The sequence below is a fragment of the Triticum aestivum genome, chromosome 4B (assembly GCF_018294505.1).
Source record: "Triticum aestivum cultivar Chinese Spring chromosome 4B, IWGSC CS RefSeq v2.1, whole genome shotgun sequence".
Classification (NCBI taxonomy): Eukaryota; Viridiplantae; Streptophyta; class Magnoliopsida; order Poales; family Poaceae; genus Triticum; species Triticum aestivum.
In genome coordinates, this window is record NC_057804.1 from 447,785,699 (window position 1) to 447,799,644 (window position 13,946).

The following is a 13,946-nucleotide window of genomic DNA, read 5'->3' on the forward strand; positions in this document are numbered from 1 at the left end:
CTCCGCCACCCGCGAGCAGCCACGGAGCCGCGCACACGTGTCCCCACCCGCCCACGGCCCGCGCCGAACACCAAACGCGGAAGCAAAAGCAATTCCGGCCCGCCCGCCCGCCCAACTCGTGTCGCGCGGCCGCGTGCCCCAGCTCGCTGCCGCCCAGTGGACGCGCCCGCGCCTCGACACGCGTCCCCGAGGCACGTACCGGCCACGCGCGAGCGTCACGTGGAGCCGCACCCGACGGCCTCCGCGCCATCGCACAACTGTACGGGGCGGCCGGCGCGTGGCACGTCGAGCCTCCTCCCCCCTCCCCCCTCACATTTATATGGAGGCGCCACTTGCTCGCTGCCCCTTCAAAATCGCGCCCTTTGCCAAACGTCGGAGGAGCGGAGAAATATTTAGCCCTTTGTTGTTGCCTGCTCTAGAGCTTGTTTTTGTTTCCAAGAGTTGGTTGGTTGGGCTCGTGAATCATGTCAGAGATCCGCCGCGACGTGCCGGAAGGGACGGGGGCGGGGGCGGAGGGGAAGGGCGCCGATTCCCACGTCGGCAGCCGGGCGGCGCGGCGCCGGAGGATGGAGATACGGCGGCATAGACTGGTGGCCGAGCATGGTGCGGAGGAGGTGTCCAGGAAGAGGCGGAAGTTGGATGGAGAATCCTCGACGGACGAGGAGGAGATTGAGCCCGCCAAGTACGGCGTCACGTCGGTGTGCGGCCGACGGAGGGACATGGAGGACGCGGTTTCCGTCAGGCCCGAGTTCCTCCCCGGCCACCACTTCTTCGGGGTCTTCGACGGCCATGGCTGCTCGCATGTGAGTACCTATATATCCCTGCTTCAAATAACCTATCATTTTGATCTACTAGTAGCATATGTCTACGCCGAAAGGAGAGCGCGCATGTGCAGGTCGAACTTTGTTTTGACTCGGGAGTATTTACCGATTGAATTGCATGTGCGTGTAGGTTGCTACGTCGTGCGGGGAGCGGATGCACGAGATCGTGGCCGAGGAGACCGGCGGCGCTCGCTCGTTGGGGTCAGACGACGCGGACAGGTGGATGGGTGTCATGGAGAGGAGCTTCGCGCGGATGGACGCCGAGGCCGTGAGCTCAAGGTCTAGGGCCAGCGGAGCGCCCACCTGCCGCTGCGAGTTGCAGCTGCCCAAGTGCGACCACGTCGGCTCCACGGCCGTCGTCGCCGTGGTCGGCCCTCGCCACCTCGTCGTCGCCAACTGCGGTGACAGCCGTGCGGTCATCGGCCGCGGGGGCGCCGCCATCCCACTCTCATCCGACCACAAGGTATGTGCCCGAACCAACTTCTTCTAAGCTCTGCTGATAAAGATTTAATTGAGTGTTGTTCTAACCGTAGTTTTATTTGTTTTAAGCCGGATCGCCCCGACGAGCTGGAGCGGATCCAAGCGGCCGGAGGGCGCGTCATCTTCTGGGACGGCGCCCGCGTCTTCGGCGTGCTCGCCATGTCCCGGGCGATTGGAGACAGCTACCTGAAGCCATTTGTGATATCCGACCCGGAGGTGAGGGTCCTGGACAGGAAGGACGGCGAGGACGAGTTCCTCATCCTCGCCAGCGACGGCCTGTGGGACGTGGTGAGCAACGAGGTGGCTTGCCACGTGGTGCGATCGTGCGTGCGCAGCAAGGCGAAGCGCCGCGGCGGTCGGTCGAGCCCGACCTCCAACCTGAGCCCCAGGCAGAGCAGTGGAAGCGGCAGCGGCAGCAGCAGCGGCGACGAAGCCCAGAACGACGGCGGTGGTTGTGCCGACGCACGCTCCGAGAGCGACGAGGAGAGCGGCGAGGACGTGGACGAGGCATGCGCCGAGGCGGCCATCCTGCTGACCAAGCTGGCGATAGCGCGGCAGAGCTCGGACAACGTCAGCGTCGTCGTCGTCAACCTCAGGAGGCGCCGCCCGAGATTCTGACCGCTGCTGGATCCATGGATCCACCAACCAAACCGGTCGTCCCAGCATCCCTGACTCAGCGGCGAACATGGCATCCATAGCGGAATTCATGAAATACACAACGAAATTGTTTCGTTTATTTTTCGGGGGCGGCAAAGGTGTCGAGGCCAGACAGACCCACGCCGCCCCCGCCATTTTCCTTTCGAAAGCCAAGCCGGTGATGATTTCCGGCGTGTCAAGAAACTTTCTCGAGCGTCTAGAGAAAATGTAATATAATCCGGTGGAAACGATCAAAGCTTCCATTCCATTCCATGCATGATTCATCCTCCTCCTCTGACTAGATCGCGAACTTCTTTCTTTGTTTATCACAAGCTTCCTCCGGTCGGCTTTGATTGCGCAATTGTGAGGTTCGTTTGGACGCGTCCGGCAACGAGAATCGGTTGCGCAACCTCGACTGCAATAATGTTTCGGCGGGATGTTCCTCTCTCCGTGCCGGGTCCAAGAAGCTCGAGCTCGCATTGTTAATTCAGCATCCGGTGGAACCTTCGCACGCAAATGCGTCGAGCGTCGCAGGTGTCGCGCTGCCATGCTCTCCGTCTTGCCGCCGCTTGCCTGCTCTCGCGGTCGCTGAAAAGTCCTCGCGGCCGGTGGGTGAGCCGAGCCGTGCAGTGGTGAGTCAACAAATCCGCGGGCGAGAGCCTGATCATAGTGGACACGAGGCAGCGCGTAGTATGCTGCGACTTGACGACGGGGTCGGGTGGCGTGGCCGACGGCGATTAGATCGAGGGGAGAGAAAAGAAAGGAGGGAGGAAGAGACCGCTGAAATCACGTTTTCTGGAGGTGAATGACACCTGTTGCGCTGTCCCAAGTTTGGTCGATCATCTTTGGCCGCGTCGAAGATTCTTTCTTTCTTTCTGGGCTGCATGATAATAGTTTCGCTTGATCGGGACGGCGTTTAGCGCCACCACGCCACGTCAGGGACGGTCGGGGCTTTTTCTGGTCCACTTTTACTTGTGAGGATGGTGATGGTGAGGGCGATGCTGATACTTTTCTGCTCTAGTTGACGGGTAGCTGTGTTATCCAGCGGCAACGAACACCTGGCTGCTCTCTGCTGGATCAGCGTGTGCACTTAGGGCATGTACAATGGTGGCATATGGATACATATGCCCCATGATAAAAAGTAATTTGAGGCACCTACATTTATATTTTGAGGCACCTCATCCAGTCGCCTGGTTTTGTCACGTCGCATCACATTTGAACATTATTAATCACAGAAAATCCTGACGAGTCATTTTGTTCCTCTGTCATTCTCTTGCACCTCTCTGAATCATCCACTTCTTCCTCTGCGTGGGTACTGATACGCATGGCACTGGCAAGTACCAGTTTGAGGGGTACAATGATCACGTACAGATCCGTAGGAGGAGTAAAGTGGGCACAAAAAAATTACCTTGGGGATTAAGTGGACAAACACTGCACTTCAGGCCAGGGTAGAAAAGTCAACTTCTTTCTGATGGTACTGATTCTTCGAATTGTTTTAATTGTATATTAAAGTATAACAGGACAAACAAAGATAGTCTAAATATTCATGTTGATCATTCATTCTTAGTCCATGTATAGTGTAAACGTCCCTAGTTGTTCTGATCTGAACTAGATGTCTTACCCAGGCAACTGGAATTGTTATCCCCATAAAATCTGTTGATTTGTTGTGACTGATGAGTGGATATTGTTTCTTGGTTCCCTATTCGAATCTACTTTACGTCATATCCGATCCTACATGGCATGCGAGGCATCACCTTGAGGCCCCATGATAAAAAGTAATTTGAGGCACCTACATTTATATTTTTTCCCCAATGCAAGCTACCACTAGTGGACCTCATTAAGAAACAAAAAATAAAGACTTTAGTACACATGCATCTCTACTTTTCACTCCAACCTTTTCAGCTTTTGTCACCGGACCACATTTTTTCTCTTCAAGCATCCGTCTCCTGGAGAGGATCCTGCTTCCCTATTCGAACCTACTTTACGTCATATCCGATCCTACATGGCATGCGAGGCATCACCTTGAGGCTATGCATTGTACATGCCCTTATAATTCTAGTTGGTGTTGACAGATATCGTGATTATGTCTTGCCTTGAGTATTGTTTTAGCTAAAGCCGAAGCACCCCATGCAGATGAACTAAAGAGGGTCAGAGTGTGCCGATTTTAGTTAGAATTCCTCGTGACCTCATGGAATCGTAGTACGCATTCGAACATAAATAAGATCAGCGCGGCAGAATTGTTAGCTTGTTGCATGATGATTAATTATAGAGACAAAGAGAAGGCAGAGACTCCACATGTCACTGAAATGCGCAGGCAATTAGCAGCTTTAGAACGGCACAGAAAGCAATTAGCAAAAGTGCATCCTTTAATCCCTTTTATCCAACCTTTCGCGGCACTTTCCTTGGAAGTTTGGACTTGCGCAATCAGTTCCCCGTGAAACACGCACGAGTTCTCCTGTAAACGCTCCCACCGTGAGCATTATGCAACCGGCTGAGTCGCGTTGCGTTTGCCCTGCTCGCCCGTCCCGCCCACAACGCGCAACGAAAGGCGAGCCAGCGTGCGTTGCTCTTGCTCGGCCTGCACTATGATATCTGTTTCACTCGTCGCCTGGCAGCGGCGAAGATGAGCAGAGCAAAAGCGACAAGGACCGGCTAGAGCTAGAGGAGCAGAGTAACGGAACACCACCGCACGAGAGAGGAAATGGACATCTGATGCCTTTTGTGATACTAGCATCAAGGAAGACTTGGTTGACACGGCCGGTGCATGTCGCCGGAGCAGCCACGCCTGTGGCTGGGAATAACTACAGCCTCGAAAGTTGCCTATCTCTAGGGAAAGGGAAAAGCGTGTCAGTGCGCGCCATCGCAGTCGATACAAGTGTACAGACAAGAAATTGTGGACGCTGTCACTCATGTCCTAGTTATTCCCATGAACTGCATCAACAGCGGTGTTACGAGCGGTTTGCTTACGGAGTTACGGAGTTACGGAGTTACGGAGTGACTTTGCAGGCGTAGGTGTCCTTCTCCATGCTAATTCCCCTGATTTTTCACTATGAGCCCCTCTACTCTGTACTCGTGAGACTTCACGTCACACTCACCCCGTAAGCTTTATCTGTAACAAAGTTTTCGTAGACCGTTACTCCATTAGCAAGCAACGGCAGAGGAGCCATAGAACACTATCTAGGAGCACCTAAACGAGTCACGATGGACGCACGCTGGCGTGTGACGTACCCCGCGGACCTGGTGAACGCGCGGCGGATCTCGCTGGACGACGGCGTGGTATGGCTCCGTCATGATGCTCTTCGGATCGTGTTGCTCGACGAGCACGGGCACACGGTGGACGCGCGCTTCCTGCGTGAGGGTGAATCGATCGAGATCGGGGGTACTATCTCCTTCCCGTGCCATTTTGCTAGGATCCATGACAGAATTCCGGCGACTGCGGCGGTGGCCGGACCCAACGCTCCTCCGCGCGGAGATGGACGCGGGCGCGTGGGAGTTGCCACGTCGGCTGCGGTACACGGGACGGACGGGCGCAGGGGGGCGGCTCACCGGTTTTTCCCTGCCCCGACCGCTGGACCGGGGATCCTGGGACGTGGACCGGCCCGCCCTGGGACCGATGGTCGACACGTGGGGGGCGAGAGATCCGACCGCCATGGATCGGGCGGCGCTAGGGTTTGCGGGAGAGAGGCGGGTACAAATAGCACAGCCGCTCCCATTTCCCCCATTCTAGATCTCGACGAGTGCTTCTCCCACTTCTGGGACGCGCCTCCTCCGGCCAGATCTAGGGTTCGTCAGTCGTTCGGGTGGTGGGAAGGAAAAATCCATGGCGATTCTCGTTCTTTCGCTCAAGTAGCTGCCTCTCCTCCCACTTTTCCTACTCTCAATCGATCTCAACCTAGCTACTCCACCAAGATGAGAGGGGATGGTTTTGGTGTGGGCCGCCATGGCCGGGGAGCCGGGCGTTTCGACCGCGGCCGGGGGCGCGGTTTCGTCTGGAAGAGGAAGGTGGAGGCGGGGTACTCGTCTTCCACGAGGGCGTCTGGATCTGGTGAATCCGGATTTGACAGATGGGACGAAGCGGCCGACGGGAGGCAAATCGACCCCGCTCACCAGGAGAAGTGGGGTGGGGGCGAAGCAGATCTGGGCTCTTCATTGGGCGCTGCTGATGCAAGCGGGAAGCATGCTGCTCCTGCTCGGCAAGAACGCCGTGGGGGAGGGGATGGCGCTCATCGAGCCCCTGGGAGGAACCCTACCCCACCGCGCTCGAGACCCTACTCTGCAAACTGGTAACATCAACCCTTCTCATGAGTCCTGTCAGATTTGCAACCTGTTGGGTCATGTTACTGCTAGATGTCCTCAAGCTATCTGCGGTAGATGTAAGAAGAAAGGGCATCTTGCAGTAGTTTGTTTTGAATTTCTCCCTTGGGAATATGTGCCTGCGATGTGTGCCTTTCAAGCCAAGGGGCAAGGATTTCATTACATTCCCGATTTTAGCATAGATAGACAGGCCAGAGAAAACATTTTCAACATTGTCGTCACCATTGTAGAGGGCTCTGCTCCTACAAAGGATATTGAACATGAACTTAGTGTTTATGTGGGGCAAGGGTGGCGTTGTTCTGCTAGGTTTTTTGCACCTCAGAAGTTCGTGATGAGGATGCCTAACCCTAGGGAGGTGGATCGAGCTCTGTTTGTGGAGAATGTGAGGCTCAAGCAATGCAAAGTGAGTGTTAGGTTTTCTCCCTGGTCTGAGGACATTGATTCTGATGGATTACTGGAGGTCGCCTGGGTGAGAATTGGGAGAATTCCTATTAACAAAAGATGTGATAAGACTGTTGCTTATGTTGGGGCCCTGGTGGGAATCACTTTGGAGGTGGATATGTCTACCATTAATCGTCCCTCGTCAGTCCGTGCCAAGATTGGCTGCAGGCTTGTGGATAAACTTCCCAGCTCTGCTGAGGGGCTGTTGGGGGGCCGTTTTTACAGATTTACCTATGAGGTTGAGGAGATTTTGGTCAAGAACCCCGTGGTGGAGGATGTTAATGCTCACATCCCCAACAATGAACCTGCTAAGCATGACCAAACCCCAAAGAGGAAACGAGATGATCCTAAAGATGATGATAGTCGCTCTGAATCCCCTGATCGTGACAGAAGTGGCACTTCATGCGGTGGCAAAACCTGTCGTTTGCTGCCAGTTGAGAATGAGACATCTGCCTCCTCTGAAAGTGAGGTGGACGGATCTCCGCTCGTTGAAACTTTGGCAAGAGAACATGGCATGTATGATCTGGAGGATACGCTGGATGCCTCGAGCTGGTTAGTGCCATTTGGCCCAGCTGTGACCAGGGGAGGTGGGACACCTGGGACTGATTCCCACATGGTGCAGGTAAAAAACAAACCTGTGGTTAGTCGCAGTTTATCTTATGTTGCGGCTGTTACTAATATTACTCAGGTCGTGGAGGTGGATGGAGAGGTGGACCCGAAGCTGAAAATATCTACTGATTATGTGGTACAACTCCCTTCACCTGATCGCACTGAGGATATCATTCTCACTCCACCTCTTGCCCCAGAAGGCATACACAAATTCAGCAAGCGTAACGCTCGGGGCATGCAGGAAAATGTGGAAGCTAAGGCCATGAGGATGGCTAATGAGAAAGATATGGCAGGTAACAAACCAAACCCTAATAAAAATTCCTTTGCACTTCTCTCTGATAATGATTTGATGTTAAGAGCTTCTAAAATGGGGGTGAATATTCCTGACAATGACTTTACCTGCATTGATGTGATTCGGGAGTTGGAAATAGTTAGAAGGAACTTAGATGAAAAAAATAGTATAGAGGATAATAGGCAGAGTGATAATGATGACATCATCGTCACCAATGGGTTGGGAAAGAAAGCCCCTGTCAACCTTGATTGGCTTGAACAGGATGAAACTATGAATGAACAATGTTCGGCTGGCAGATCCAATAAGAAAAAGCAACGTAGATCTGCAGTTAAGCTCTCTAGGCCTGTGACTAGGAGCCAAAAGAAGAAAAAACCCGTAGGGGATGAAGCATGTAACCCTACATTGCCTCCTGGTAGGGTTGCTAGGGCCCAACATCACAAAAAAATGTTGTAAATGAAAGGTGTCATTTGGAATTGCAGGGGGGTAGGCAAGAAGGGAATGGCCACCTGCCTCTCTGATATGATTAGTGACCACTCTATGGATTTCCTGGGTCTTCAAGAGACCATGAAGAAAAACTTTTCTCCTGGTTGTTTGAGGAGAATTGATCCCTTTAGTATCTTTAGTTGGAACTGGATTCCCTCTGCTGGGAAGTTTGGGGGTATCTTATGTGGTGTTAGAAGTGATAGTCTGGATATTATCTCCTGTGATAAGGGCAAATACATTTTGCAGCTAGTTTTGTACGATAAGAAAAAGAAAACTAGCTAGGGTTTGTTAATAGTCTATGGATCTGCTCATGAGGAATTGAAGGAGGAATTCCTCGTTGAGCTCGCTACTACGTGTGGCTGTATGCAAGTCCCATACATTGTGGGTGGGGACTTTAATATCCTTAGACATCTTGGGGAAAAAAATAAGAAGATGGCTAGTCACAAATCTTCTGATATATTCAACTCTATTATTAATACCTTGGCGCTTAGAGAAATTCACATTAGTGGTGGCAAGTACACCTAGACTAATAACCAAACCCATCCCACTTTGGAGAAGCTTGATCGCATCCTCATGTCTGAATCCTGGGAGGATCTGTTCCCTTTGGTCTCTGTCAGAAAGTTGGTTCATGAGATTTCAGACCATAACCCCATGTTATTGTCCACGGGTGAGGAGGGACGTGAGGCTCCGAAACCTAGAGAGTTTTGGTTCGACCTATCTTGGGTGAAAGATGACAGATTCTTACCGTTGGTCTAGAAATTTTGGTCTCGCAGGGTTTTTTCTTCCGATCCCATTGATGTCTTAAACATCAAACTTAAGAGATTTAAGTCGTACTTTAAAGGATGGGGTTCGGATAGATTTGGTCATGATAAGAAAAGAAAGGAAGACCTTCGGATGGAGTTGGAGATGCTGGAAGAAGTAGAAGAAGAGGCCCCTCTCTCCCCTGAGCTATATACTAGAAAGATTGATATTTGTTTTGAGCTTCATGAGCTGCTTGTCAATGAGGAAATTTTTTGGCTACAACAATCGCACGAGCGGTGGTTGCTCAAAGGGGACTTGAACACTGATTATTTCCATCGTATAGCGAATGGACGTAAAAGGAAAAACACGATCCACTCCCTTAAGGCTGGCGACGTGGAGATTGAGGGCACTGATAAGCTGATTGAGCATGCCACGGAGTTCTATAGAGAATTGTTCGGTCCTGCTCCTGGAAATCAGTTTAATCTTGACCCTGACACCTGGGCGCCTGAGGAAAGGCTGAGTGAGGAGGATAACAATGACCTGTGTAGAGAGTTCTCGGAGGAGGAGGTCAGGGAGGCTCTGTTTGACATGGCCTCCAATAGGGCCCCAGGTCCTGATAATATCCCGGTAGAATTCTACCAGGTATGTTGGGATATAGTTAAGAAGGATATCATGGCCTTGTTTAGGCACTTTCATCGAGGGGAGTTGGATGTTCAGCGGTTGAATTATGGGATTATGACGCTGCTCCCGAAGCTCTCCGGGGCTGACAAAATCCAACACTTCAGACCCATATGTTTGCTTAGATGCCCATATAAGCTCATCACAAAAGTCCTAGATCGCCGGGTTTCGATGTATGCTGATAAGCTAATTAGCCCAGTCCAGAATGCCTTTGTCAAAGGGAGGAGCATCATGGATGGTGTTCTATCGCTTCATGAGATCCTAAACTACACGCATGTGAAAAAAAGGGTTGGCATGGTGTTGAAACTGGACTTTGAAAAGGCGTATGATAAGGTTAACTGGGACTTCTTGCTAGAGTGTCATAAGCTGCGGGGATTCAATGAAACCTGGTGTGGGTGGATTAACCAGACCCTTCGGAAGGGCACGGTTAGCATTAAATTGAATAATTGTGTGGGTCCGTATTTCCAAAGTGCTAAAGGGGTGCGGCAAGGCGACCCCCACTCCCCATTCCTGTTTAACTTAGCTGCTGAATGTCTCACGAAGATGATTAAAAATGCACAACATAATAAGTTGTTGGTTGGCTTAGCTGCGGACCTGATCCCTGATGGAGTTGCGGTTCTCCAATATGCGGATGACACAATTATTTGTCTCGAGCATGACATTGACAAAGCAGTTAACCTGAAGTTACTGTTGTACATGTTTGAAATGATGTCAGGTTTGAAAGTTAATTTTCAAAAAAGTGAGATTTTGACTGTGGGGGGAGACGATGCTGTAATTAAGAAATATGTCGACCTCTTCAACTGTGATGTAGGTAGCTTCCCCATCAAATACTTGGGCATGCCTATTAGTTACACCTCATTGAGAAACTCTGACTGGGAGTTCATTGTATGCAAATATCTGAAAAGATTCGAAGCCTGGGTGGGCAATGCTGCCTCCATGGGAGGGATACACGCCCTTTTAGACTCTGTTGTCACCCAGTTATCACTATATCATATGTCTATGTGGTTGATGAACAAAACTTTTATTGAGAAACTGGATAAGCATAGAAGAAGATTCTTCTGGCAAGGTTGTAACAAGAAGAAAAGATATTATCTTGTGAAATGGAGCAGAATTTGCAGATCCAAAGAGAAGGGTGGCCTGGGGATTAAGGACCTGCATAAATAGAACATCAGTCTGATGGTGAAATGGTGGTGGAAGCTCGAAACACAAAGTGGGGTATGGCAAGATATTATTCGTGCTCGCTACTTGCGGAATAGGACAGTAGCGGATGTTGCCCCAAGGTTTTCTAACTCTCCGAGTTGGAAAGCCCTACTGAAAGTCAAGGAAATTTATATGGCTGGTAGAAAAGTTATTACTGAATCTGGGAACATTGCTAGGGTGTGGAGCGATCCTATTAACGAACTACTTCCATTCAGGGATCAATATTCGCAACTCTTTAATATTTGTAATGTCCCTGAGTGCACCATTAAACAAGTGCTAAGTGTGGAGACTGACTCCTTTTTCAGGCGCAGGCTTAATCCTGCTCTTGCTGAACAATGGGGGGCTGTCTTAGATACAGTTAACAACCTACCTCTTACTGACAAAGAAGATCGAGTGGTTTGGAGTTTAAACCAAAATGGTAAATTCAGTACCAAATCTGTTTACAAATGTCTTGAAAAACCTCTCAACGGGTGCCATTATAAGTGGATTTGGAAGGCCAAAATCCCTCTCAAGATCAAAATTTTTATGTGCCAACTTTCGCAAGACGCGGTGTTGACTAGACAGGTGATGCGCCATAGGAATTGGCCTGGGAATCCTGTGTGCTCTTTTTGCAGTGAGATAGAGACTTCCCAGCACTTATTCTTTACTTGTTCTATTGCAAGAGTGGTGTGGCGATCTATTGGGGTGGCCATTGGCACCGATAAATGTCCAAACAACTATTGGCAATTCTTTGCTTGGTGCCACTCCTTTCTTCCAGGAGGGGGCAAGTTCTATACGGTTGGACTTGCGGCCACGTGCTGGGTAATCTGGCTCGCTCGCATTAAGGCTACGTTTGAAAAAAAAGTAGATCAAGTCTCCTTTTGAAATCATGTTCTCCATGTGCTATTTTCTTTTGTACTGGACAGGACTGCAGAAAGGGGAAGACGCCGTCAAGCTTCGATCAGGTGCTGAGATGATCAGGGCCAGCATGATGCAGCTGATGAGGCTCTGCCGGGGTGCCGCCCAGCCGATTGGAGGAGCTTGAAAGTACGTGGTGGACTCTGTGCTGCTTCGAAGCGGACGAAGCGGGCGTGCAACTAGGAGGGCCTTCTTCCTTCATAGTGGCTTTTAGTTTGCACTTTGTGATATTTTGTTGTGTTGGCCTGTTTATCTTGTGGGTGTACTGGAGCTTGATGCTCATGAACTGTGTGTGTTACCAGATTTTTGCCCCACAGCGTTCGGGTCGACGGCGACCGAATTGCAGTGGGTTTCCTGTTAATGCTTGAACTCGCCTTACCTCTTTCCCTCTTCCTGACTCTTTTTTGGAATTTCTAGAGCAATGATGTTATTGTAGAGGACAGTGCTAACTTCCAGTTGACTGGAAGTTAAGCAACAGATCCGCATGATTTCTCCCTTTCCTAGTTTGCTAACTTCTTATCTTTCTGTACTTAGACACAGATCTGAACACCTCCTCCCTCATACACACTTAGACCACTGCATGCATGCATATAAAACGAAAAAGCTGATGTCAACGAAGATTCTATCTAAATTTGAAAATTCAAAACATTTTGTAGCTCAAACCGTTGGTCATATTCAAAATCCATTTTCACCAATAAATCTATCGCAGCGAGATCTTCGAAACTAGATCCTATATTGGTATGTTTCGCTGACTTTTTGGGGGGGGGGTGTCAAAAGTTACCATGCCTCAACTACATAAGTTACCAACATATTCGCACCGAACTTACCAGCATTGAAAAACTGAAAAGTATTTTGCACCATTTCATTGACTTTTTAAGGTCAAATTTTATCACACAATCTATAAGAGTTACTGATACGTCTCCAATGTATCTATAATTTTTTATTGTTCCATGCTATTATATTACCCATTTTGGATGTTTATGGGCTTTATTTTACAGATTTATATCATTTTTGGGACTAACCTACTAACCGGAGGCCCAGCCCATATTGTTTTTTTTGCCTATTTCGGTATTTCGAAGAAAAGGAATATCAAACAGAGTCCAAACGGAATGAAACCTTTGGGAGCGTGATTTTTGGAACGAATGTGATTCGGAGAGCTTGGAGTGCAAGTCAAGAAGCTGTCGAGGAAGCCACGAGATAGGAGGCCACGCCCCCCCTGTAGGGCACGCCCCCTGTCTCGTGGGCCCCTCGGGCGGCCACCGACGTACTTCTTCCTCCTATATATACCTACGTACCCCGAAAACATCCAGGAGCACCACGAAACACAATTTCCATCGCCTTAACCTTCTGTATCCGCGAGATCTCATCTTGGAGCCTTCGCCAACACTCTGCCGGAGGGGGAATCGACCACGGAGGGCTTCTACATCAACATCCTTGCCCCTCCGATGAGTTGTGGGTAGTTTACCACAGACCTACGGGTCCATAGTTATTAGCTAGATGGCTTCTTCTCTCTTTTTGGATCTCAATACAATGTTCTCCCCCTCTCTTGTGGAGATCTATTCGATGTAATCTCTTTTTGCGGTGTGTTTGTCGAGATCCGATGAATTGTGGGTTTATGATCAGATTTATCTATCGATAATAGTTGAATCTTCTTTGAATTCTTTTATGTATGATTGAGTTATCTTTCCAAGTCTCTTCGAATTATCAGTTTGGTTTGGCCTACTAGATTGGTCTTTCTTGCCATGGGAGAAGTGCTTAGCTTTGGGTTCAATCTTGCGGTGTTCTTACCCAGTGACAGAAAGGGTTGCAAGACACGTATTGTATTGTTGCCATCGAGGATAACAAGATGCGGTTTATATCATATTGCATGAGTTTATCCCTCTACATCATGTCATCTTGCTTAATGCATTACTCTGTTCATTTGAACTTAATACTCTAGATGCAGGCAGGAGTCGGTCGATGTGTGGAGTAATAGTAGTAGATGCAGGCAGGAGCCGGTCTACTTGTTATGGACGTGATGCCTATATACATGATCATGCCTAGATAATCTCATAATTATTCGCTTTTCTATCAATTTCTCGGCAGTAATTTGTTCACCCACCGTAATACTTATGCTATCTTGAGAGAAGCCTCTAGTGAAATCTATGGCCCCCGGGTCTATCTCTTATCATATTTTCTTTCAATCTACTTTTATTTGCATCTTTACTTTTTGCATCTATATTATAAAATACCAAAAACATATTTATCTTATCATACTATCTCTATCAGATCTCACTTTCGCAAGTGGCCGTCAAGGGATTGACAACCCCTTTATTGTGTTGGTTGCGAGTTCTCAGTTTGTTTCTGTAGGTGCG

General features: G+C 49.6%; 1 protein-coding gene across 1 annotated transcript; it reads left to right on the forward strand.

The window, feature by feature from the left end:
- Positions 1-352: 352 nt before the first annotated feature.
- On the forward strand, positions 353-2,226 carry LOC123092625 (probable protein phosphatase 2C 30). Its single transcript, XM_044514432.1, has 3 exons — positions 353-803; positions 952-1,284; positions 1,371-2,226. The coding sequence occupies exons 1-3, from the start codon at positions 465-467 to the stop codon at positions 1,917-1,919; spliced, it is 1,221 nt and encodes a 406-aa protein (XP_044370367.1). The 5' UTR covers positions 353-464; the 3' UTR covers positions 1,920-2,226.
- Positions 2,227-13,946: the final 11,720 nt, after the last annotated feature.

What these genes read in the sequence shown, in the direction of transcription:
- LOC123092625 (XM_044514432.1), top strand. Translation starts at nt 465, where the DNA reads ATGTCAGAGATCCGCCGCGACGTGCCGGAAGGGACGGGGGCGGGGGCG. An exon ending in ACGGCCATGGCTGCTCGCAT is followed by an intron (nt 804 to 951) that starts GTGAGTACCTAT and finishes ATGTGCGTGTAG; the next exon opens with GTTGCTACGTCGTGCGGGGA. An exon ending in CACTCTCATCCGACCACAAG is followed by an intron (nt 1,285 to 1,370) that starts GTATGTGCCCGA and finishes ATTTGTTTTAAG; the next exon opens with CCGGATCGCCCCGACGAGCT.